Source organism: Anomalospiza imberbis, chromosome 4 (assembly GCF_031753505.1).
Source record: "Anomalospiza imberbis isolate Cuckoo-Finch-1a 21T00152 chromosome 4, ASM3175350v1, whole genome shotgun sequence".
In the NCBI taxonomy this organism is placed as follows: Eukaryota; Metazoa; Chordata; class Aves; order Passeriformes; family Viduidae; genus Anomalospiza; species Anomalospiza imberbis.
Genome location: NC_089684.1, coordinates 60,800,136 through 60,825,510, shown reverse-complemented (window position 1 = coordinate 60,825,510; position 25,375 = coordinate 60,800,136). Strand labels below are relative to the sequence as shown.

Here is a 25,375-nt window from a genome sequence, read left to right as displayed (position 1 = left end):
TGAGCAAAGCTCCTCAAAGTACCAACTTCATTTCAGTGTCTGTTCCCGCTTGCAGCTTGGGTCTCTTGGAGTGTGAGTTTATTGGTGAGAACTGAGCATCTTGGTGGTCCAGTGGGTTTCACAGAGCTGTAATTGAAAGATCTGGACTTCTGTAGCGGGACTATTCTGCCTCTAATTCCTGAAAGTCAGTATTTGGTACTAAAAGGGCTTATAGAAACTCTGATAGAGGAAATGGAACTTTCCCTTTGAAACCTATCCAAAGAAATGCTGGGAAAAGTCTGCTTTTGTTTCCAGTTGATGTTGCCCACAGGATACTGCAGTGTCTTTACTGGCAGTCAGCAGATTATTAAAAAATAGGCAAGTCTTAAATATACATTAGGGGGAGTGGGTGGGAGAGACTGCAGTAAAGTGATTACGGTGAGACAGATGAGTCTTCGTTACATTCCAAAGACTTTAGGCTGAAGAATAATAATCTTTGAGAGTTACACCCCCATAGTTTTTAATAGGTGTAAGGTCTAGGCCTTGCATAGTTGCTCTGAGACCAAAATCCAAAGTTCCAGATTCTTTCCTTCTAATGACAGGATTTGTTGGCTGCTGTTTTTCTAAATAAGATATTTGTTGTTTCCCTAGAATGCACTAGAGAGACGAAAAAATTCAAAGACTCATAGTAGATCCAGTAGCAGTGCTCTGACTGGAGTCCTTTCTGCAAAGCAAGGTATTGCATAAATGCAGCATGGTGTAGCATATCTCATTAAATTCCTTTCATCTAACCTCTTAATTTCAGTAACCCTTTCCTTACCAACCAAGCCAAAAGCTCTCTTCCTATTCCCTGTTTATTACTATGTGCTAATTCTGTCCTCTTCTCAGTTGACTTTACAATATAAAATTTTCCTCTGGATTACTGCTTCTTCTTTTGTTAAATCTTTTGCCATTCATTCTCTCCCCCATTAGTTTTATCAAATATTTCTTTACTCTCTAGCCCCTGACAAATCACTTCTTTATTCATCTCTTTGCTCTGCTAACAATGGCAGTCACAATTCGCATTCCAATGAAAAGTAGACTGGGTGGTGGAGGAGGGGCACTAAGGTTTTCTGCTACTGTTCTTGGAAGCTTTTGCATTCAGATGTTTTACAAGAAATCTTTGTGTCCCATGTTTCTTCATGGGTAGCAAAATAATCTCTTTTCCCTGTTTCAAAGAAAATATCAAGATTAGGAAAGAAAGGGAATGAGAAAATTCTTTGAAGCAAACAATATACCTTGCCACCCTACTGTTTAAATATAGGTATATTCATACACACATATGAGATCAGTAGTAAGTGTCATGGTAAGTTTAAACTCATTTTCCTGGTTTTGACTTCTCTTTTCTCCTCTTCTCCATGTACTTGCATACATATATATATATAAATGTATGTATTTATGTAAAGAAGCAGAGCCAGATTCTAGTTACAGATTTTAATGATACTAGTGAACTTCCTGATTTGGCTTGAAGGTACAGACTCTGTGTTGCAGAGGAAGAGTTCGTGGGTGACTGTATCTTCACACCAGTCTTAAATAACCTGAAGGATATAACAGTTCTAAAAATAAATATAAAATATTCCTTGGCGGCTTTGGTTTTAATGACCAGGTTTTACCAATTTATAGACCTGTAGAAGAATTATCTTGTATCCTTCTGAACACAAAGAATTTTCCAAAAGCAGAATCAAGTTAATGTAAGATGTGTCTGCCTATACTTGTTCTGGCTATTGCTGTGAATAACAATCAACTTGGAAAGCCACCATATTTATGCCATCTAGAAGTTACAGTTCTGATCTTTTGGCTTTGTTTTTTAATTGAAGGAAAAATATGTGTATTCATTTAAGTAACTGGAAAACTTCCTTAATGCTAAGTAAATGTTTGTGTTGCATTTCTGTGCATGAGAAGCCAAAACTCATTTGTGTTTTTAACATTATAGTCCAAGAGTTGTTGTCGGAGGATCATGGATGTAGCCTACCAGCCACACCACAATCCATTTCAGATCTCAAATCACTGGCCACTGCATTACTGGAAACCATCCATGAAAAAAACATGGTCATACAACACCAAAGACAAACCAACAAGTAGGTGGCATGACTTCTAAGTAAAATATCAAGCTATGGGAAAGTTAGTTTGGGGAAATACTAAGGGAAATGCGAAGGAAGGTTCATTTTCACAGAAAATTCATCATCATGGTTGAGTGGTGGATTCTTTAGTTTTTAAGACCAGATTTGTGATTTGAGAAAAATTACATTTTCATCTTAAATTCTGGGATTGACAGAGACTTGTCTGCCTCTGCTAGGCAAGGATTGGTTTGCTGCTTGGGTTATTACAAACTGTAATAACTCAAAGCAGACTTCTAGCAGTAAGTCTGTAGGAACAGCGAAAGAAAAGCTTCTGGGAGGAAGGACACCCTTGAACTGGAGAAAAGATATGTGGTAATTGGTTGTCAATGTAGGAATTTTCTAATAACCTCTGATGGGGTTAGTAAGTGTTGCTCATAGAAAAGAATCATAAAGGGTTAATGTAACATCTGACAACTGCTCAGTGGCCTGTGTCATACAGATGATACCTGTTGCTCCTATAGTTACTTTGCTAAAAGTTGAAGGGGATAAACACAGTTCAATTGCTACTATATGGGTTTTTTTAAAAAATCTGAACTGAACTTTAAAGGAGAATTTGTTTACTCTTAGCTTTTCTGCTCATCAGTAGAATTCTTTGTGGCTTGTACAGTTCCTATCATGGCAGAATATAAAATTTTTTGCCACATTTTGTGACATTCTGATATTATTGACCTTATACAGTGTAAAAAAATCAGAGCTAGGAAGTGTTCCTTGATTTTGTGCTCAACTTCAACCCCCTCTCTTTTTTTGTTGGTGGGTTGTTTGTTTTGTTGTTTTTGTTTTTTTTTTAACCCTGAGTCGCTGCTGGTAATCAGAGGTTATTCAGGCTTCTCAAAAGCACATCAGGACCAGATGCCAGCAACAGCCAGACATCTTTTCTGAAAAGAAGTAGTACTGAAGCAAACTGTATTACACTAGAATGGATGATTCACTCTGAAAATTGATAACTTAGATACTAGGCAGACTCCACTGCATAATTCTGAGTGATGTGGCAACAGAAGTGGAGGAACAGTTGATAGCCACTTTTAATACCTTTGAGACATCAAATGGCTCATCAGCTAAAAGGAGACTAAAGCGGTGAAAAGGTAGCCCAGATCTAACTGATGGCAGCTCAGTCAATTCTTGTCCTGTGATGGAAGAGGAGTTGATGCACAGAGCAGTGCTAAGGAAGGGCTAACACCTGCTTAGTCCCTTCTTACTGCTAATGTAACACTAGAAGGAAAACATCCAGAGAACAACTTTTATTGTTCCAGGTGTAACCAATCTTTGCCTTTAATGTCCTGATACTGTATCACTACCCAGTGTTTTATTTTGCATAATTTTTCTTTTTTTGCAAAGTTCTTTCTTAGTTTTGTATTTCTTTTTGGTGATATGCAGTCTCTTGCATCTCTCAAATATTATTGTAATGATTGTTTTCTGATACTACTCTTTCTGCTTTCAACTACTGAGTATGGTTTGTCTTGAGATATCCCACACGAGGAGATGTTCCTTATGTCTGTGTGCCCCACTGATCATATATAGCCATTAGAGTATAGATTGGATACATACAAACTACTATTTTATGGCCAACAGAAGATCAGGTCTTAGAGGGAAGTGACAGTCCATATCAGTCCAGGGTCAGGAGTGTTCTCAGATCTGTAGTGTTATATTCAGTTCAGGATGGTTCAGGAAAAAACATATAGATAAATCCTGATCAAGTTGAGTGAAGAGCCTGAAAAACATTCCTTTGTAGTATTCTCATTATTTTTATCACTTTTGACTTTAGATGGATTAAAGAAGCTGTTAAGGAGCTAGGAGGAATGGGAACCAATACAAATGGAAACACCTAAGACATTAAAATTTAATGTGAAAAAGGGAAATGCAGGTAGGACATCAAGGAAAAACATCCTTTATTTGAGATGCAAATAAATGAGGACACTTATTTGCCATGTAAAAAGTTAAAAGTCTGCTGACTTGTGAAAATTGGAAACAAACTGCCCACCTGTTGGAGAAGGTTGGATGTGAGTGTATGATCAGTGCCCAAGTTAAACAGACAGGGTCATAAACTGGTACTAGCAGAAGATGCATTCTTTTGTTGAAGACATTTCTCCATTCAAAATAGGAAGTTGAGAAGGATGTGAGGCTAGAGAGAATTGTAGTGACAAAAAGTTTTACATAAATCACAAGGTAGCAGTCTTTCCCTGTGCAAAGAGCATGTTTGGAGGACACATTTACTCGTTCAGATTGTTGTTTGAAGAAAGTGAGATTTACTGGATAAAGAACATGAGATTTTGGGGTGTTTTTTTCATTTTGTGGAGGAAATTCTGCATTTGATATTTGATGGGTGAATGATCTTGTAGTGATTCTCTCACTATCAATAAATGAGATTTTTCAGACCACATGAACTTACTTTCCCCCACACAGTTAACCTACTCTAAGGTCCAGACCTCCTTGGTAGCTTGCAGACTGAGAGTTGGCTGTATAAGTTTACAAAAGCAGAATGGTGGATTCGCTTTCTGAATAACTGAAGCAATAACAAGGCAGTGGATTTTTTAGTGTAGATTGGAATTTGGATGTTCTGTTGAAGTTTACTTTCTGTTCTTACACTGTTGTTTAAAAATTCCATTGCCACTTGTTCTCGGAGAAGACACACTACTATTATTGCCAGTCTTCTAAAGATGTGGCATGATAGAAGGAACTGTGGGGGTATGTGCCTAGGGACAAGTAGGCTAAATCTAGCCGTTATTTTGTATCCCCAGTTTTCAGAAAAAAAGAAGTTGTTGTGATAAAAAACAGATTGTTTTTCCAAGGGGGTTGGGCGCTACTAATTTTAAGTTCAAGTAACGTCCTGTGTTTTTCTTCACAAGCCTATTAGCTTAATTTGAAAAGGCAGTTTGTAAATTAATTCTCTGCACAGTAGTGTGTTGCAAGATGAAACAGTTCCATAAATGCAAAACCAAATTGTCCTAATTCTGCTCAGCAAATGGATAAAAATCCTTTTTTATTCTACCAGCAATAAACCATTTATTAGATGTTCTTTTTAGTGCAATTTTTTCCTGAAATTGCCAGCATTTGTGCAAGCTGGATCAGCGTAAAAGCTGCTGTGGTGGTTAGATATATTGCACTAATTTTAACATTTCTAACTTGGGCAAGTTCAGTCATGTCCATAATTACAAAAAGGATTGTGTCAGTCTGTAACTTGAGCACATGTTTCCATGCGAGGTGCAGAGCCAGATATGGGACTGTGACAGAGCTATTTACAGGCATTTAGGTGATGGTATCTGTATGAGGGTGTATGTCTTCTGCAGCAAGAGCTAAATTGAAGTCAGGTGAAGGGAGCTCAGGTGCTGTAAATCACCACAGCTCCCTTCAGATCATGGGCATGTATGTTGGAAAGCATGAGAGAGCCAGAAGGAGGCTTCTGAAGTCAGGTGGGACCATTGCTATTGTTGCACAAACAACAGATTTCTGTAAAACCTTTTCCTGGAGGGAGGTTTATACTAACTCCCTTGTTGCATTTGGTACAGGACCAGAGAACAGTGGAAATAGCTATCACCTGTCTCTGTGACATAATCCTTCTGTTTTAGTTGAAGGAGGTGGTTCACTCTGTCTAGAGATTAAAAAAGAGATAGGGAATTGGGTGCTACCAACCCATGCAGCCTCTTTAAAAATGTTCACCCAGGTAGGCCTACCCAGGCCACCAAGCCCAGTCTTCCCACAGCAAATTATCTGGAGGTCTCAGGGGAAAGGAAGAAATGTAATAAACCTTGCTGTGTTCAGAATAGCTTACACATTTATCTTTCAAAAATGTATTGCTATAAGAACTTGCAGCTTTATTTAGGTTTTATTTCTCCCATACCTGTCTTGGGATAATGTGGTTTTTTAAGCAAACTAGAATGATACTCATCATTGAATGTATTTTGCTCTCTTCCTGAATGAAAGGACTGGGGTTAACTATTGTCCTCTGCTGTTGCCAAGCATTGTTCTGAGATAAAAAATGATCCTTCTATATGAGAACCTGCAACAAAGGTTAAAAAAAACCCTCAGTGCCTCTTCAGAGGATTCAGTAGGTATTGTCAGGATATATATATTCTCTTCCATTAGAACAGCTGATAAATAAATTATACAGCTGATAAATAAATTATAAAATTTAAGAGAAGCAAGAGAAAAGTGACTTTGCTGTTGTTACCTGAATAACAAGAGCAGTAGCAATAACTTCTTACAAAGGATTGAGATGTATGTGGTATGGCTAGCTGGCAGGGAGGGCAGCATCCTTCCCCAGTTTTCTGCCCGGAACTAGTGGTGAACTACTTATGGAAATAATAAGGATTAGATGTGTTAAACTTCTGACTCCTTTATGGTGACAATCTTCAGCCAAATCAACATTGTTTTGTCAGCTCCCTGCCAGAACTAACATGATGTGGAAGAAATCTTACATCATGTCTCTGTTCCCCTCCAAGCCTGGGGAATTCCCAGACACGTTCTTTAGCTGACCCTTGTAGAGGCCTTAGGCAGGAAGGTGGAAATGGGCTCCCAAGTGTGCAAGGTGGAGTTTCCTGAAAGCTGCTCCGTGCCTTTTGCTGTCAGCTGCTGTGTTGTACTGCAGAGCCCAACTGCTGGATGTCAGGGTTATGGAAACAGTGTTATTAAGGCTGAGTTTCTCATACCAGATGGAAGCATGCTGAAAGTGAAGTCTAGACCTGAATAATTTTGTTTTTAATTGGAGAAGACAGTAGAAAATCCATCATAACCTTTTTAACCTACGGAAATACTGAGTTTCAATGGGGAAATAAATGTAACTGCTTTGTCTTTTATCCTCTGCTTTTGATTGTGATGGACTGTTCTTTTTAGTTGAAACTCCCTCCCCCCCATGCCTCTCAGTGTTTTCTATTTATTATAAGCTTTCTCTTTCTGTTTTACATTGTCTCTCATATTTATATTTTTGTAATCTTTAAAATACTTATAGGCTTTATTGTGTCATTGCAAAGCCCTCACAGTAGAGATTTCAAAAATGCTTAGTTGTTAAGCAATTTTTCTAGCCCCTTTGATATTTGCTGGGTGTGCTATTCTTCATGTCCTTCCCAGAATCTGCCATCTTGTCAGTAATGACATTCCCAGTGTGCTCAAATGTCTGCACATAAAACCCTTGCTGAGGAGCTCTCAGTGCAGTATTACACAGCTCTGGCATACACAGGAAGATACTACTGCCTTACTGGGGTGGGATATGCTGCTTCTCAGCATTCAGTTCCAATTTAACTGATTTTTCCTGTTGCTGTAATTTGATGAGTAAAATTTGCTCTCCATAATCTCTGCTGTCATGTTTAGAATTGCTGCCTTGTCTCAGTCTAGTGAGTATTGTTTGGGATTTATTTAAAGATTTTGACTCTAGCAGACTTGCTATGCTTGAGAAACACTTGCAAAAATTCATTGGAGAAATGAGCCTTCTTTTCAAGATAGAAATCTCTCATTCGATCTGGGGAGAGAATTAAGACTAAAAGTTAAATCCTGCAGGAGAGCTAACTGCAAATAGTATTTGTATATGAAGTCAGATACAAAGGAAGACACGACCCAAGAAATAGAGTGAATACTGCGTGGGTGATAAAGGCACTAAAGAGCTTGAAGCTTTTTAGTAAAGTAGAAAGCAGTTCAATGCTTAAAAAAAAAAAAGGTGTAACAAAAAAAATATTCCTTGCCATTTTAAGCAATCTTAATGATAGAGAAAATTCCCTGAATAAAGGACTAGCAAAAATGTGTGTCTTGGAACTTCAAAGTCAATCTAGATGCTGTCTTGAGTTTTCCATATTTTGTCTGTGTAGCTTTTACCGTCTGGTTATAGCTATAAAGAAAATAGGTAGCTTACGTAGCTATAAAGAAAATAAAGTGATATTTGCAGACAAGAAGATAGAAATATTGTGAGTTGCTTTTCTTTTTCTTTGCTGCAAAGATTGAATGTCCTGTACATCGTACATGCTTTTTTAAAAGCATGGTGTAGATTAGACAAATATATTTAATTTTTTTCTAACTCTGGGAGAGGTTGTCCATTGCTGTTAGTGAAAAGAGATGACTGTATACAGGTTCACTGCACTAGTTAAGTAGCAATTTAAAAATTCAGCTATAGTCATAAAAGTAATAGGGCTTTGGTTACCTTGGTAATACTACTATTCTTTTTCCAAAGAATTCTAGGTAATCGAGTGGCAGAACTAGAAAAGAAATTAAGAACTTTGGAAATTGCTGGCTTGTGGAGTCTTCCAGGTTAGTAAAATTTCAATCAAATAGCTTGCATTATTTATTTTTCAAGGGTATGTTTGCATTTAAGAGAAGTTTGGCCATGATTTTTTAAAATGACAGTTACCTTGTGAATGTTCTATTCAGCACATTTGCAAAATTAGAAATGTCTAATAAATGTTAAGTGGAAATCAGAAATCACTAGACTTTGTGAACTCTTAAATCAGATATGTATTGAAAATAACATGAAAAGTACTAAAAAAAAGGTTTAAATATTGAAGTAATCAAATTATTTCCATAGACAGCAGGCAAAAAAAAAAAGTGAACTATTTTATTTAAACATTGCATAACATGATGCACAGGTCATTGGTCATTATGTTTTTCAACCAATTTTATTTATTAATTTTGTACTTCTTTTAACCATGGATTTTGTTTTTTACTGTTTTTAAATGCTTTTCTGTAGAATCATAAACTCCTAGAAATTGGAAATGTAAATGGTCCTAAATTTTCTAGTCCATCTCTCCAGAACGGGCTTATTCCCTATAGTACCTTAAGTATTGCATTTGGTTTTAAATTACTCAAGTAATGGGAGATTAATCTGCTTCCTAATAGACATTGTTGTTAGGAAAATGTGCAATATTTAATTTACATTTACTTTCCTGCTTCTTTTCTTCCCATTGCACCTAATTGTGTCTTCTGTAACCACTGTAAATTATGCTACTTTGTTGGTGGTGTTTGCATCATTAGGCTTTGTTGTTTGCAGATTCCTATCAGTGCTAGTAAGAGTGGGAAAGAGTGGTTTAGGCTTCTGGGTTTTTGGCTCTGGTTTTTCTGCCTAACCTGTACACCTAGAAGAAAACATTTGGCAGAGCTGAAGAGCCCTTGTAACAAACCTGTGCTGTTCAGGTGTTTGGGCTGATGTGGTGTGTTTCTGCTTCAGCTTGCCTATTTGGGCTTGCTCAGTCCTGCCTGACTCTTTCCAGAACTGGAGGTCCAAATCTGTTTCCATGGATTTCTCCACAGTTAGTCACCTAACGTGTAGTGTACTTAGTGCATTTGTGACTCCCCGCATTCTCCAAGAGATGAAAGTGAAATGTCTGTCTAAGACCTTGCTAATGCAGTTTAGTACATTACTACAAACATGTCTCTCAAACTCAGCAGTTCAAGGTACTGTAGGGGTTTGTTTGTTTAGTTTTGTTTTTCAAAACTAGTGTTCCATAAAATTTTTACATTAATAAATGCAGCACTTCGCATGTTTCCAAAATGTATTTTAAAAAATGGAAGTGGGAACTTCTTGCACCATATTGATCTATGCAGGTAAAGCATCAAATTAATGTTTATACAATAACAACTGTCTCTTTCCTTCCTTCCTTTTGCTGCCTGAAGGCCTGAGCTACAATGTCTCAGTGGGATTTGGGAGTAGGTTCTGCTTAACATATTTTTTTAGTAACTGATCCTAGCAGTTAAATATTGTCATTGCATGTAAATAAATGGAAATGTTATCTGAACATTTTTATATCCAGCAGATTAAGATGTTCAGTCAATTGAGTTAGATGACCACAGGAGAAATAGAGGCTGCTCTACATGAAAGTTCATTTCTCTTATGGAAAATAGTAAGAAGGGATTATCTTAAATGTTTTTAAAGAAATTTTACACTAGATTGTGAGTTCTGTTGAGCCCTGAGGATTTGTAGATTTTTTTCCTTGCCTTTTAAATCAGGAGTGCACTTTTGTTTCCAAGTACGCTCTAATCCTGAGGTGGTCAAAAAGAGCATTGCAACACCTGATGGGTCACCAGTTTTCTTTTCAGAGAGTGTAACGCTTCCGCTCCATAAAACAGCAGTGTGTAACAACTAGTGTGGGAATACCACAATGGATTCTGCAGCTGAATGGTGGCTTGGGTGAGGAGCAGAACATGGAGAGTATCTCATTTAGTCAGTCTTAAATTCAGAATGAAAAAATATTATTTGGTTGTGAGTGGAATTTTTTGTCACTGGAAAAAAAAAGCAGATAAAAGCTGATGTTCATTCTAGCACTGAAAGAAATACACATTACAAATTGCAGGATTTTAATCTGAAGTTAATGTTCCTACTTAGTCATCATTGTTTATATAACATCTATAACATACACTGTCACCATGATAATAATATCTTCCAAATGCTGTTAATATACTTAATCCTATTGAAGAAAGATCTTGAATGCCTCTGGTTTTTTGTTAGGTAACATATTTGTCATCTGCTTTTTGAGAAAGCCATGAATAAGCTATGGGGAAGCTAATCAATAGGAAGTGCATATTTAATTTTTGAGAAAGTAAAATTTAATTCCCTGTGGAAGTTCTGCCTACCAGACTTTATATTGCCGTGCTTAGAAAATGGGCTTTAGTTAAGTGAATCTCTTGTGAGGTTTGTTTTCATTGCCGAAAAGAAAGCATGTTTGGGCATAGATTTGGCTTTGATTTTCTTTTTATAATCCTACTTCCCTTAAGAAGGAAGTAGAGAATGTGATGTTCACAGAAGCATTTAATTCTTTGCTTTGTCTTGGCTACATTGTGGTTGAAGTAGGCACACAAATAAGTTAAATGTATTCAATAACAGCATGTAATAAGCACCATTTTATTCTTTTGGCAATCTGATGTCACTAGACATTCGGATGGGTAATTCTGTATTTTTTAAAATCTATCATTTCCTGAAAATTCCAGATTTCCACTGAAAAGAAAGTCTAAGAAAGAGCCAGCCATGACTCAGCCTTCTTCTGTGAGGGATGATAAGAGAGTTTCGATGCTGCCTCTTGCCCTGCAGTAATCAGCGTGGAGCAGAGGCAGGGTAAAATGAGAGGGCTCTGCAGCTGCCATGGCTGTAGCCAGTTACAGTGGCATAGGGTGCAGCAGAGGTTATAAGAAAATACCCAACCCTGGAGAAGAAAATGAAAAATTTACTATTACTGAAAACTTATATGTATTTTGAGATCCATATACTTTTCACTGTAGTCCTTGAAAAATTCATTAGAGGAACATGAAGCTATATAAGTTATGAAATTGAGCTTACACAGCAGCTAGCTGAAATTCTTTGTGTGTAATCCAACTTCAGATCATGATTCACAGAATGTAGTGCAGCAGTACCCCTATGTGACTCTTTCATGAATGGATGTGAATCGCTGTTAATAAATAAATATTCATCAGACTCTTTGGGTCACATCTATTGTTAAGGTATGTGGATACTGAGCTTAGCTTTATTTTCTGTAACCAGGCTGGTTTTCAGAGAAAAATGGGAAAGTAAATGTGTTTACTGCGTAAATGCTGGCTGGAAAGTCAAGAAGAATCTTTTGTGAAGCTTGTCTTGCAATCTTCAGGGACTTCAGCTCAGGCTTTACTTTTTTTATTAAATAAATTTAAAAGCTTCTGCTTTCTTCTTCCGTATTAAAACTGCTACCAATTTTTTTATTCATCATCTTTTTACTTCCTCCATTGGTTTCTTTTGTATCTTTTTGGATATGTTGCTGCTTCTGACCGTGTGAATATCTGTTGGGTATTTTCATACCACAAGTTCCCTGTGTGATTTGGTTCTTCCAACACAAAATTCCTTCACTGTTACAGGAAAGTACATTAATCTAGGAGCTTTTGCATTTTGAAATATTGGTTGGATTTGTTTTGCTTTTTTTATGGTTTTAATTAATTTTGTCTTACAGTGGGAGGGTTGTCCTCTTCACTGTTAGTTAATGCTGGTTTTTATTACTGAGTCTGGCGAAGGCAGAATTCTGATGCATACTTAACAGAGAGATCAAATTTCCACAAGATCCATGCTTCAAAAGCATCAATTGCATTCATATGGCTGTAGTGTATTGTCTGACATGGCAAGGGTATAAGAAGATCATTACTATCTTTAGGATCAAGGTATTTGCAGCCAGTGCCCTTAAAAGGAATTAGGGATTGGAGTGGTCCAGTTAAACTCCATGGGAACAGTTTGACTTTCATTATTCCTTAGTATGAACCAGAACTTTCTCAGAGCTGGATTTATTCCAGGTATCTCCTGACCTGGTGTTCTCTTGGAAGTCTTTGTCTTGGATGGGTGATTAGATTTAGGATGTTGCCTTAAGGTGAAACGTACTAACAGATTTAGAGGGGCGAAGTGGCTGTTACATAAATGTCGGTTCTCATGGAGATAAATAGAGCAGTATCTTGCTGCCTCCCCAGCCATTACTTATCAGTTGGCACTTGTTCTGGAGGCCACACAAACACCACGCTTAGCTGATCTTGCACATTTCCTGCTGTTTCCCCTCTAGGTTTAAGGTAGTGTCAGTCACTAAAAACATGAGCATCCTGAATAGTGGAGGACTTCCTAAAGGATCTGCAGGTGTTGCTTTCTGCATTGCTAAAATATGTAAAGACTAAGCATCTACAGCAGAGTCCTCAGATGAAGGGTTTCTTGCGTTGTTTTGTCTGTAAAGGAGCTGGAAATTGCTTTTTTCCATTTGGTTTAAAATTAAATGTTCAGAAATGTTTTGGGAATTTTCAGATTAAAATCCGTTCTGTTCCCCAGCAATGTGTACTTGTTTGCTCCCTCGGTTCTTAATTATGCAAAGTTTTTAGGTTTTTTTTAAGGAAGCATTGCAGGATAATATGTAAATCTGAAGCATAAAGCTACATAATGATGAACCTGCTTGTATCACATGAAAACAGAATAATAGAGAGTAAAGAGTCAGTGCTGAGCACTTGCTGGTAATAGCATGCAAGTGATCCATTACTTTGGTATGATCTGATTATTACTATTTTAAATTGAATTCTAATTGCTAATTCGATTTGCTGTATACAGCACCTGGTCTTTCAAAATCTGGTCTTTACTCAGTACTGCATTTAGAAACATACAGCTTTTCTGCCTCTGCCTTGCATATTGTGGCTCCAGTACAGAGTATTTTTTTCCATGCTGTGAAAGGATAATTTGAGATGCTTTTCCTGTTCTGTACTTTTCAATATCAGTGTTAAAAATTTGTAGGGAACATCATTGATGCACAGTGGTTGTAATTGGTGGAGCAGCAGTTCTAACACTGTGATTGTTCCAGGTGGGAAGGATACGATAACATTCAGTGACCCCTCCCTGCCTGTGATACAGCGGTCCAGGTCACCCTTGTTAACATTTGGTGATAAGCCTCAGAGAACTGAAGTACAAGGTGAGCACCTGGGACGTAAGAACATGGTGAGAGCTGAGAACTCGTTTCTTTCCAAATAAAATGTAATAAATTTTCATGCTGGGATAGCAGAAGGCAAAGTTTCAGTGATCACAGAGATTGACTACATCATCCACAAGTAAAACAGATAGATGGTCCCAGTACAAATAGCAAAGAAACGACTGAAAAGTCACTGTTGAATGGATTGCTAAGGCTAGGGATCAGGTCTTACACCTCAAAGAATTTTCCTGCCAGATATTGTGACACTGTGTGAAGTTATTCATGCCATTTGTGTTGCAGTTAACTGATTCCTGCACTTTTCCCCTCAGTTAAAATGCACAGTAGGAAGCAGTCTGTGGAACTGGTTTAGCACTTTCCTGCATTATAGATGATGTCTAGATGAATGGCTTCCTGATTGCACACGGTAAATTGAAATACCCAACTCATTTTCCTAGAGAAATTGAATGCTTTTTTCATAGTCTTACATGTGTTTTGTTAAAAATCCTTCTCCAATAGCAAGCTTTAACATCTCTCCAAAGTCAAGCTTCACTTTATTTGAGAGTTGCTGATAACCTTGATTTGTTTTTCCTTAGTTTTTCATAATGGATGGGAGATGGATTATTATATTTGCTTATTGGCATTTGGATAAAGTCTTTAATGGGCATAACATTATGATGTGCCCAGATCTTTCTCAGCTAACCATGAAGCATCATAAACAATTTATTTGTTAGTCCTGAAACTAAATAGATTGTGGCTTAATTTTGACTTTATAGTCCATGTCATTATCTGATAAAATGTGACAGCAAGGCTGATCTTTTTTTATAATCTTGATCAGCTGATATTTTTGCTAAAAATAAGAAGTGAAACTGTAATGAATGGTCCTCTGGTGAGTAATAACTCATAAATATTCATTCTTTTACCTACTTAATTGTTGATTTTTAATTAAATCTGCAGTTACTGAAAGTATTTACTTAGTGGCATTATGCTCTTTTCTTTCCATATTTGTCCTAGGTGAGGCTGGTATTACAGTTGTGATAACAGGCTGATCAGACAGGCAAGTCTTACCTGCCTGTCACATCTCATCAGATCCTCTTGCTGTTGCTTTGTAACACTGCCAAACCTTAACTCTGGGCTGAAGCTTTCCACGTTGTGTTTTCTACATCAGCTAATTTTTTTTACGATAGGCAATTTTTTTTTGTGTTAAATACTGATGACCACATGGGGGTTTTGAGGGGCTTTTTTTGTCTTCTGTATATTTGAATTTGGGTTGGTTCTTTTTCAATATGCAAATATTCCTGTATCTACAATTATAGGAATTTGAAATCTAGGGAAAAGGTTCCCAGCCTGAGGAAGCAGTCTGGAGTTTCCACCTCATTCTACAAGATTCACTTACAAAATCACATCTGCTAAAAACAAACAAATTATTTTGTTGAGCTTACCTTGTGCCACCAGTGCTGGTAAAACTCTGTATGCACCATTCCTTTGAACTAAAGTAAACTTAGAGGGGAAAAAACCTGGAGCAGAGCGGGAAGAAAGCCCAAGATCAGGACTCTCAAATGGTGGGAAGACTGGAGTAGATGGGGTTTGACAGAGTCACTGGATGTCTGAATGAGGAGGGACTTGCTTGTGGCTGAGCAGAGGTCAGAGCACAGGAGTGAGGAATCAGAATGCTGGCAGTGAAAGCGAGATGTGATTAAAAAATATTGAAAGGTGGATGAGAAATGGGCACAGTGAGTATAGGGACTGGATAAACAAGGGGATATGGAGCAGGAACAGAAAGATAGGAAGGGGAAGAGAAGGGAAGAAGTAAACAGCCTTGGATAGGAAAGGACAGACCAGGATTAGACTAGTGGCAGTCATAGGAAGAATCAGCTCCCAGTAGGTCATCTCCTTCTTTTCTCCTCTCCATCCCATGACCATAATGAGAACCAAGGTTAATCGTAGAAATTCTGTCATTGACCTGGAGCAGGTTAAGAAATTACTGTTCTGCCTACACAAACAGCTTGGGTTTTCCCTTACCTATGTCCCAATATAGCTGATAACCTGCAGTGAGAACTGAGACAAAAGTTACCTCTGTGATAACTAAACTGGGCCAACTTTTTTGGTGACGTAAATGAACACATATCTACAACCAGCTGTGCAGGGGACACCATCGTTTCTACAGTAGGTGATGCAACAATAACCTGTTCTGCTGCTCCAGATGCTTTTTCTGAAGGATGTTTGGGGCTGCCATTTTCCCTTCAAAGTCTAAAAAGGAAGCAGTGTGTTTTCAGCTGTGGGGCATATATATCCCTGTGTTTGGAGTCACACAGCTCCTCTGCAGTCAGTATGTGTATGGGAATGATACCTGGGTACGTTTTGTACCACTCTGTATAGAGAATGACTGCTGTTGAGTTTTAGGAACTTGGTGCATATTGCAATTGTTCATCTATACCATGTACCTCCAAAATCTGGGGGACCTTGACATCTGGGAAGAACACAGGAGTGTGTTCATCCACCATCATTCATCAAACAAGTATGCTCTTGGTTAAAGTATTACTGAAATAAAAACAAAACCACTCTTATTTTCCTATTCATTGAATGATCCTCAGTTGAGTGAAAACAGTTGATAACCACAATAGCAATGAAGTTCTTACTTATGGTTATATATTAGATCTCATGTCACATTAGTCAGTTATGGTCTTTTAAAGAGTAGCATGGATATTTGGTGCCTGTTTGACTCAAGAAATCTTCTTAGCTTTTGAACAAACACTTAATCTTCGTCAGAACATTTTATAATGCATCAAGTGTTGCTCTAGCTAGATCTGTAGATAATCAGAGGGCTTTTGCAGGCTTTTTTATCCAGTCTGTCTGCTTACCCTGGTCTTATCAAAGCCTCCTTTAATCTGCACTTGTTATCATTGTTTCAGTTAAGCTGATGAAGTGAAGGTGGATGTCTGTAGGATCTACCATGAGGCTCTTGTGTGAATACACGTAATGACAGAGTACAATTATGAATGAAAGCCTGTCTTGTGCCATGAAACTCACTTTATCCAATGCACAGGATGGATAGTGTTATGGGATGGATTGTACCTAAGCATCACAGCTGCTAATGAACAACTACTCGGAGTTTTTCCCCTCCGTTGTTGAATGCCTTGTCCCTGCTGTACTGCCTGGGTGCTATTTCAGGCATTCCCTGAAGAAAACAGTGCTGTTCTTCTATGAACGTTTCTCTGGTGATTTAGTGCTTTGAGACAATTTATCTTCAGAAGATTGCAACAAGGTGATAGGTTGGCGTTATTCTACTGTAAGAGGGAGGAAACTGAGGCATGCAAAGAGGAAGGTAGAGTTCCAGCTAATTTTGAGTGCTAGTTTGAGGTACATACATTTTGGCTCATTTGGAGCACTCTGATGTAGGGCATAAGCACAGCAATACTACACATCAAGCTCCCAGTTTTCCAGATGACTTTTCAGATAATGAGGCTTAGATCCAGTGGGTGAATCACCTTTTGAAAGTTAATTTATCCCTGCCTTTTCCACAGACTTAAATTCCAGGTCTTAAGAGTTGCATTCCTAGCTTTGTTGATGGCAGTAAGAGTGTCTGTTCCCCTCATGTCAAGCCTGGTCTCATTCACTCAGTAGCTCCCAAATTCTAAATGAGATAGGTATGATAGAGACAGTAGGCTGGTCCTCTGCAGCCAGGCAGTCCTATTCTTGTGTGAACCAGGATTCCTGTGAGAGAAATGGAGTAAATTCTTAAATACTAAAATGTAATGTGTCTGCACAACAAGATTAATTTTAAGCTCTCAAGGTAGACTTATTTTTGGCATTTCCTAATTTTTCTTACTTTACTTTGCAAGCTTATTTTTAATGAGGCTTCCTGTCCTTTAATGGACACATTGATTGTTTGTTTGCACATTGATTTTTTTCTCTATTTTGACTCTTTTTTCAGTGTTTGCCTTTTAGTATAATGTTATACTTAAAATTCTTGTGCTGCTGCTTTGTTTTATGCTGTTAACCTAATCAAAATAGTCTTTTATGTTTGGAGAAATGTTGCTGTACCAATAACAAAACTTCATTATTTGATGAAAACCTGTGAAAGCTCCAAATAAATAGAGCTTATGTTAACCCCTGAAACTGGTAGTGATGGGGGGATTAATGGTAGGCTGTGCCAAAAATTTCCATCGTTAAGTGCCTTGCTTGGAGGTGATATTCCTCTAAAAAAGTTTTCTTGACCTTGCTGTTCTACAGTATGGTACTGTCTGACTTTTAGAATTGTTGGTATTAGGGAAAGATAGGTTCCAAAACAGGGGCAGGTCCAGCAAGAAACTTAGTGTTGATCGTTTATTGTCTAAGTAATAGGCCTGGGAGGGATAGGGAAGCATGCTTAAAGATTCCTTACTGAGATAAACATCTCTGTGGTCCAGCACTGGTAGTAATATTCTTCAGATGAGATATATAACAAATTCCTCCAAATGACTTGAATATCTTGCTGTTCCATTTCTCTTTCAGCAGAACAGAAGGGAGAACGTGATGAAACTGATGCTGTTGCAAGTGAGTCTCTGGCTCCAGAGGGAACAAACTTAAATAACAGAATCCAAAATAAACATTTTTACCCTTCATTACCCCAGCTATCTTCTGAGGAAGAAGACATAAACAAGCTTGGAAGTCAGATAATTAAACTGACAGTTGCAGAACTGGAAGGGAAAAGAGGAGGCGCTCCTGTGGGGGAGCAGAACGTGGGAATTGAAGCAGAGCTTAATGATTCATCAGAGGCAGAGTTCCCACTTTCCAGCCCTGATCCATCTGACCCCACAGATCCCTCAAACTCTGAGAATGAACGAACAGGTAAAACTGAGGCCCTGAAAGACAATGGCAAAACCTTAGGGAGAGATTGTGAAATTCCAAATGAAAGAGAGGATCAAAACAGCAGCACCATGGATGTGGTGCATACTGAGGACGCTGGAAGGCATGGAGGGCTCAGTGTTAAAACTGCAGACACAAACAACAGCTTTGAGGAACTCTCTGAATCTGAAAAAAAGAAACCATCTGATGCTGCTGAAAACCGTGAATATTTGGATAACAGTTTGGCTTGAGGTATGAAATCCAGGCCCTCAAGCATCTCACTGTAATCCTTGTGCAGTGTCTGTGCTGTTGCAGATATGATCAGTAAAATATCGTGTTGTAGGGTTGATTATTTTATACTGAACTATTAATAATTCTTTAAAAAAGATGTTTTTCTGTTAGTTCTGGCTGTAGTGTACCAAAACTGTAAATTACCTAAGGGAAAGAGTTAGTGATGAGGTTTAGTCATGTTGGTTTTTTGTAATGATTTGAAGTTTCTTTATAGATTGATGTAATTTATATTAGTGTAGGAGAGAGACCAGTGATAATGATTTATCTTGTTATCACTAGGCTCCTGGAACATGTATGGTCCTAGTGCTGGACTGTATTTTAATGTTGAGAAATGTCTCTCAAGGATGAAAAATTTGGAGTGATAAATTGAGAAGCATCTTAAGGCTGTGAGCTTTTGCTTCTTTCTCAGACTGTGTTCTGCTTCTCTTTACATATAGTGACTGTCAGTACATCCGTAGCATAAGATCACTATTCCCTTACAGGAAGTTTCTGAAAACCATCCCTGCATGTATATAGTTCTCTCATTACAAACCTTTATACCTTTGTATTTTGTCAACTGTACACAATTTTCCCTTTCCTCTCCCAGCTCATATCATGAAAATGAAGCAAGCTATTTCACCAGATACTGAGAGCCCAATTTAATGAAGTGCTGAAGGAAACATCATCAGAGAAGCCAGATGTCTTACTGTAAGAAACAGCAGTGCTGTTCTAAAGCAAAGAAAACAGCAAGAGGAGAACCGGTGATGTCCTGTCCAGCTACTTGGCTGTCAGTTTCTGGAATTGCATTTGTCTACTTACAGGAGCTGGAGCGGGGCCTTGGGCTTAGTTAATGGGTGATAGGTTTCAGCCTACTCCATCTGTCCTCTCCTTTCTAAAGGAATTTTGTGTCTTTTTTATTTTCTTACTACTTGGAATTAAGGATAACTCTTCCTTTCCTCTTCATTTCACCAGTCTATGGTATGATAGAAGGATTATTTGCATTGTTGCCACTTTTTCAAACTTCTTCTCTTGAAGAGGTTTAGTCATAGAATAACATTGCTATAATATCTGGGGGAAAAGGGAGCTGCTGTGTCATTCCCTAGCTTGGTCCTGGTGCTGGAGCCATGCCACTCTGCTTCTAGGAAGGCAGCAACGAGGGAATACTTAACATTGAAGTTAGCAGCTGTTGGGGAAGGGGAGGCAGGTCTTTCCTCTCCTGTTTGTAGCATAAGGAATAGTCTCTGCAGCTGTGGAACTTCTGAGGGCCAGCAGCCGTCAAGGCAATTTTTCTGCTGGCTTGGGACCTAATTGTCTGTAAATGTTCATTTCTCACTCCTAGAACTTGAAACCAATCAGAAAGAATTTAAGCAAATTTAATAAAATACTACTAATAAAAAGGAAAATCCCTCCCAGACTGAGTACTTCTTCGACAAATAACTGCCAGCTGCAAGTTTTTTACAGCCCACTTGTCAGCTACTGAATAAAGAGGGTTTATATTAGCAGTACTGACAAACTCTTCTGTATGTGTAAGATGAGGTAGCAGGTGCTGCCATAATCAAGGTGTCAGAGCCCATGAATGGTTTGTATTCAGCAGAAGAAAGGTTGTATGTAAATTATTACATATAAATATAAGGAGTAATAGTTGGAAGGTGAAAAATGTGGCTTGTCACTGTTATGTGTTTTCCCTAGCAGGTGCATTTGTGTCCCTTTGAGTGTCTGTCTGCAGGATACAAAGCCATACACAGTGTTCCTCAAATATGTGTACTTTGTCTTTAAGGGTAATTGGACATTGCAACATTCCATTGATGTTAAGCAGCAGTCCTTAGGAACAAAAGTTATATAAATAGTTAAGCATATTAGGGACATGAAGCAGTAAAAAGGTTTTATTTTGTTATCTTGCTCACCATTAAAATTCCTCATTACCTGAAAAACACCCAAGAGTTTAAGTGTTGGAAAGAGTGTTAAGATGTTTCCAGTAATTGTAACTGACTGCATTACTGACTCATTTTTGTGACAGTCAGAAGAAAAATAGCTGTAGAAACTAAAATCTCCAGGAGAATTTGCAGGATTTTCTCCCCTAATGCCTGAATGTCACATGAAGTAGCATTTTGAAATGTATTTTTTCCATCCTGCACAGAGCTAAATATCAATGCAGTCAGAACTGAGGCAAGCAAATAAGAAGGTCAAGATTTCATGCGATGAGCTCAAAAACATTGAGAGTCTTTTACTATTTCCCTGCCCTGTGTCTTTCCTGACCCAGAGATGTGAGAGTGAGCATTTTGCTCACAGTCCCTTAACAGCCAGTTAATGCTATTAGTTAATGAAGAGTTTGGTGTAAGGTTGAAGCAGTGCTGGATCAACAGCTTTTTAGTGCCTCACTTGCTGAGTCTTTCCCATATGTCTTTTCTATGAGAGCATATTGATGTACAATCCAACAATTAGGGAATCTTGGTAATTGTCCTCACACCATTCTCCCTCCTAGATGCAATTTTTAAATCTTTGCAATCACTAAATTCCAGTAAGATACACAGATCTCTGAAAACCTCATTTCCAGTGTGATGCCACTGCTGCAATACTGGTCCTCTCCTTTATTTTCTAGCAAATGTGTATTCTAGCTACATTTTTAGCTTTCTCCCAGGAACACAGGACTTCAAAGCAAGGAGACTTGTAAAAGTAAGACATTGTTGCTGCACTAGGTGATAAGTAATTAAATATTCTTGTCAGTATCTTCCTTGGCTATTGCTTTAATTGATATTGTTGTGCTAATATAACAATGATTTTTTTTCCCAGTACTAGTGTTTTTTTGTGGACTCTACCTTAGATTTGGAGGGGTTGGTTTTTGCTTTTTTGTTTTTTAAGACCTGTGTTCCCTGTTTCTGCTACTTTAGAATTGCAGAAATCACAACCAGACATGTAAGCCTTTTTGGTGTTGGGCTTTGGGGAAGCAAACTGGGAAGGGAATTTTGTGTCAGGAGTATGGAGAAGCTGCATTTCACAAACTGATTTTAAGGAGGCTGTCATACCTAAAGGTGAAGTCATGCATTATCTGTGGGAAGGATTTAATTTAAAAGTATGATAATGTGGTTATTGGAAAAATGATGTTCTCTGAATTTGTAAAATAAGTGTGTGAAAATGACTGATTAAGAAGCATCTTTTAGAATGCTGCTTCTTTTCTAAGTAAGACTATTTTTAAGCATATGGGAATTTGTATAATAAAGACAGTGGAATTTCTTTAATCCCTATGAGCTCAGGAATGTATTTCAAAATCTTAACTGAGATTAAGTTGAAAATCTGCTACATTTCTAAAAGATAGCACTTTGTTTACCAGCTTCTGTTTTGTAGTTTGCTTTCTAAATTATGCAGTTTAATTTATTTGCAAACTAGTCTTTTGTTGCTGCCTGGATTAACAGCACAACGTGGTTAAACTATATTAATAAATTTTGTCATCTTTAATAAAAACACTTACTGATACACTTGTTCTACCTGCTTGTTTCCTTTTCTCTTCTTAGTATTAGATGAATGATAGCCTTGGGGTGATGTTTTAATATTCTGAGTTGCGTTCAATTTAGAAAGTAAAGCCTTATTAAGTGAAAGCTTTAAGTCTGAAAATAATCTCACTTAAATCTTTTCACTTTCACTTCTCCCAGCCCAAACTGATTTTGTTCCTACAGTTTTGTATGGAGTAACACACTCAGTATTTTTTTGCTTTGAAAATAATATTTCTCCCTGATCTGCTAACTTTATCATCATTGTCTAAGCAGCATTATAACTTTTGTATATAACTTTGTTACTAACAGGCACAGACTGGAGACTTACAGAAGCAGCATAACATAACGGGTCTGAAGCTCAACACAGAAATTTCTGTACTTTTCTTTATTTCTAGGGGAAGTCCACTACCAAGGTCTTGCAACACAACACCCACACTGTTAACAGCATAGAGATCTTTCTGCTTTCAAGTTGGCACCTAACTACAGAAGAGTGTCTAATGAGAGGCAGATTCTTACTTTTTCCCTTTAGTATCTAACAATCCCTTAAATGACCCTTGCAGTGCACAGATTCTTTAGCCCAGGTACCCTCTCCATCTGCACTCTTGCTTACATGCATTCAGCTTCCAAACTGCATAAAAGGGGATCTTTTTCCTTCAAGAAAACACTCACAATGTTGAGCTGATGCTGGTTTTATTGATGGGCTTACATAAAGGAAGCTCTACAAAAGTGATACACATTTCATAGAAGAGCAAGCAAATAGGAATCCTTTAGCCATATATCTTAGTGGGCAACAGCACAGCCTGAGTTGCTTTGTGCTGCCCAGGCTGTAGCTGGCATTTTGGATTTCACTTAAGCCTGGCTGTACGTTCTTCTGTTGAGCCCTCTCTTTTTCTTGTCCATAACCTCAGGCAGTTTCTCTTCCCACAAGTTCTTGTTGCTTATCCCAATCACACAGCAAGCCAGACGTTTCCCAGCATTTCCATTTTCCAAACTGGCCTTATTATTGCCCTTGCCCATGTCATCTTCCTGCTCATGGATCACAACAGATCTGCCCATGATGGAGTATGGACCAAAGATTGTGGCAAAGAGGTTTGTTTTGTATTTTCTGATTTTGCCTTCTTTAGGAAGAAAGTTGCCAAAATCTCCTGGGTGACGAGGGTGATTCACTCTGAAAGGGTTATAGTGTCCCCCTGTAGAATCACAGCCACTGCTGAGGTCTCCAAGCTCATGGATGTGTATAGCTCTGCTGGATTGATTGTTATCCAATGGAAACCCATCCAAGTAAAATAAGGCTTCCAGTCTTCCATATGAGTAACTCTGCCTGAATAAGACTTGTCCAGTCACTTGTGGCTTGTCAGCATCTATTTTGGAGCTGGGCTTCATTTCACAAGTGGCGTAAATCATTCCATCAGTGTCGTTACCACGTGTTACTGGGTAGAGCAAATTCTGCCAGAGGTCATTCACTTGTTTCTGTATTTCATGCAATGACTCCTGGCGTGGGTCAGTTTCCTTGTCTGTCATGACACCAGAGGCAGACAGGGTGAGCCCAGTGACCAGAGACAGAATCAGAAACATCTTGGCAATTTCAAGCCTGCAAAAGATACGGGAAGGTACAAAGAATTCAGGGCGTTTTGCAGCAGTATGGCTGGAGATAAAGACACACACAGCCGGTGGGGAGCTGAGTGAAACAGCTGGAACATGGTCCCGGGGGCCTGCTGCTGGCTAAACCTGTCTATTGTGATGAACTGAAATGCAGTTAGAATGCATACGTGTATTTAAACACATACAACTGGCACCCATGACTTAAAGAAATTCTAGTGATTATATATTTTAAATTAGATCTTGATCTCAAAAACTACCTCTGTTTCCCTGCAGGAAGCAAGCAAGCCAAAATGGTTTTAAATCTATTTCTGAGTTTGTATTTTTCTATTGTAGAAAAGAAAGCTTTTCTACTTTAACAAATTCCAGCAAGGCAGTTTGCCAGGAGTTTTTTCTTGGTCCATCTACTTAACCATTAGTTAGGCATTACAAACAAAAAGCAAAAATCCAACAAGTTGATTACCTTGCAGAACCCCTCAGTAGTAGCTCTTCGCCTCTGCTCCCCTAAACCAAGATGTGATCCAACAGAAGGCCAGAGCTGCTTGAAGGTGATGCTTACAGAAACTGCGTGTTTGAGTAGAAATTAGGTAACGCTGGCTCAGGGGAGGCGGGAGAGCTGTGGGAGGGGAGGGAGGCGGGGACGGAGGCAAAAAGGAAGGGAGGGGAGAAAGTTCTAGGCATTTTTGCTTTGGGCAGGGTGAACCCTTTATCCTTTCCTGGTGAGTTTGTTACTCTGACTCTCGGTCCTCACAGTCATTAAAAAAAAAAAGCCAGGAAACTTTGAAATTAATCTGCCTTTTAGCGACTTCATGTACTCATCTAAAACAAGTGAACATGAGCAGGCAGGGATGGGAGAGGAAGAAGCTTTATTAAGGCACATTTGGGAGGTTTGCTCACTTGTGTGCTGGTTGTCTGGAGGTAGTTTGCATTTTTATTTATTCATTAATCAAAATGGAAACTGGTGCTTGAGCAACATAAATTGTTTTATATGGATGTATACAGAATTTTTTGTGGATTTAGAAACTGTTTAAAGTGTAATTGTTGAGGTACATGTCAATGGTGCCTGTGAAGTTTTGGGGTTAGTTAGCATCTGCTCTTCTATATCTGCTCCACTGAAGCCCATCTACTTTTTTTTTTTTAAGTAGCAGTGATTTCTTTCCTAAGAGAGAAGTAAGTGGTACTGAGGCACTGCAACATCAGACTGAGGTACAGAGAAATTGCTCAGAAGCTGACTGGAACATGGAGAATTCACATGTGTTTCATCATCCCATGAACTCAGAAATGCTGTCCTCTCAAGGGCATTGCCCTGCTCACAGCACTTCCCACTCATGTAGCTGAAATGTGGATTTGTCTGTCACAAGATCAATTTAACAGGGTGAGATTTCTGTGGAGAGAAAAGAGTATCTCTTACTACTCTGGAACAATTCTCAATGCAAGAAAATTGCAAAGAAAATCCCTTTTCTCAGTTCACGTCTTCTGCCAGCTGGGTAAGGAATGGGACTGTCAGCTTCTGCAATGGTAAAATCGTGTGTGTTAATCTTACTAGTGTCATATACTACATCAGATCCAAGATACTCAGTTATGTGAGAGAGACAATTTTTTTTCTTTATGTATGAGGGAGAGTAGAGCTAAAGGAATGTCAACTACTCGGATCATTAGCCAGGGAAATACAGAATTAACTAACTTAATTTTTGAA

At 38.3% G+C, this 25,375-nt stretch overlaps 2 protein-coding genes across 8 annotated transcripts in view; one reads left to right on the top strand and one right to left on the bottom strand.

Annotated features, from left to right (window-relative positions):
• Nucleotides 1-22,063, top strand: part of CCDC149 (coiled-coil domain containing 149) — a 52,631-nt gene extending 30,568 nt beyond the window's left edge. For 2 of the 7 annotated variants that reach the window (XM_068188807.1, XM_068188801.1), the window contains exons 8-14: nt 631-715; nt 1,952-2,096; nt 8,290-8,366; nt 9,726-9,758; nt 13,394-13,501; nt 17,990-18,574; nt 19,200-22,063. In XM_068188807.1, coding sequence (XP_068044908.1) covers nt 631-715; nt 1,952-2,096; nt 8,290-8,366; nt 9,726-9,758; nt 13,394-13,501; nt 17,990-18,573 — 1,032 coding nt within the window. In that variant the 3' untranslated portion in view covers nt 18,574; nt 19,200-22,063. The remainder of the gene's footprint in view (nt 1-630; nt 716-1,951; nt 2,097-8,289; nt 8,367-9,725; nt 9,759-13,393; nt 13,502-17,989; nt 18,575-19,199) is intronic. The other 5 variants (XM_068188802.1, XM_068188804.1, XM_068188803.1 and 2 more) reach the window with 5 other exon arrangements.
• Nucleotides 22,064-22,753: 690 nt separating this feature from the next.
• On the bottom strand, nt 22,754-24,308 carry SOD3 (superoxide dismutase 3). Its single transcript, XM_068188808.1, has 2 exons — nt 24,143-24,308; nt 22,754-23,671 (listed from the first exon to the last, which is right to left on the bottom strand). Exon 2 carries the CDS (start codon nt 23,653-23,655, stop codon nt 22,930-22,932), a length of 726 nt encoding a protein of 241 aa, XP_068044909.1. The 5' UTR covers nt 23,656-23,671; nt 24,143-24,308; the 3' UTR covers nt 22,754-22,929.
• Nucleotides 24,309-25,375: the final 1,067 nt, after the last annotated feature.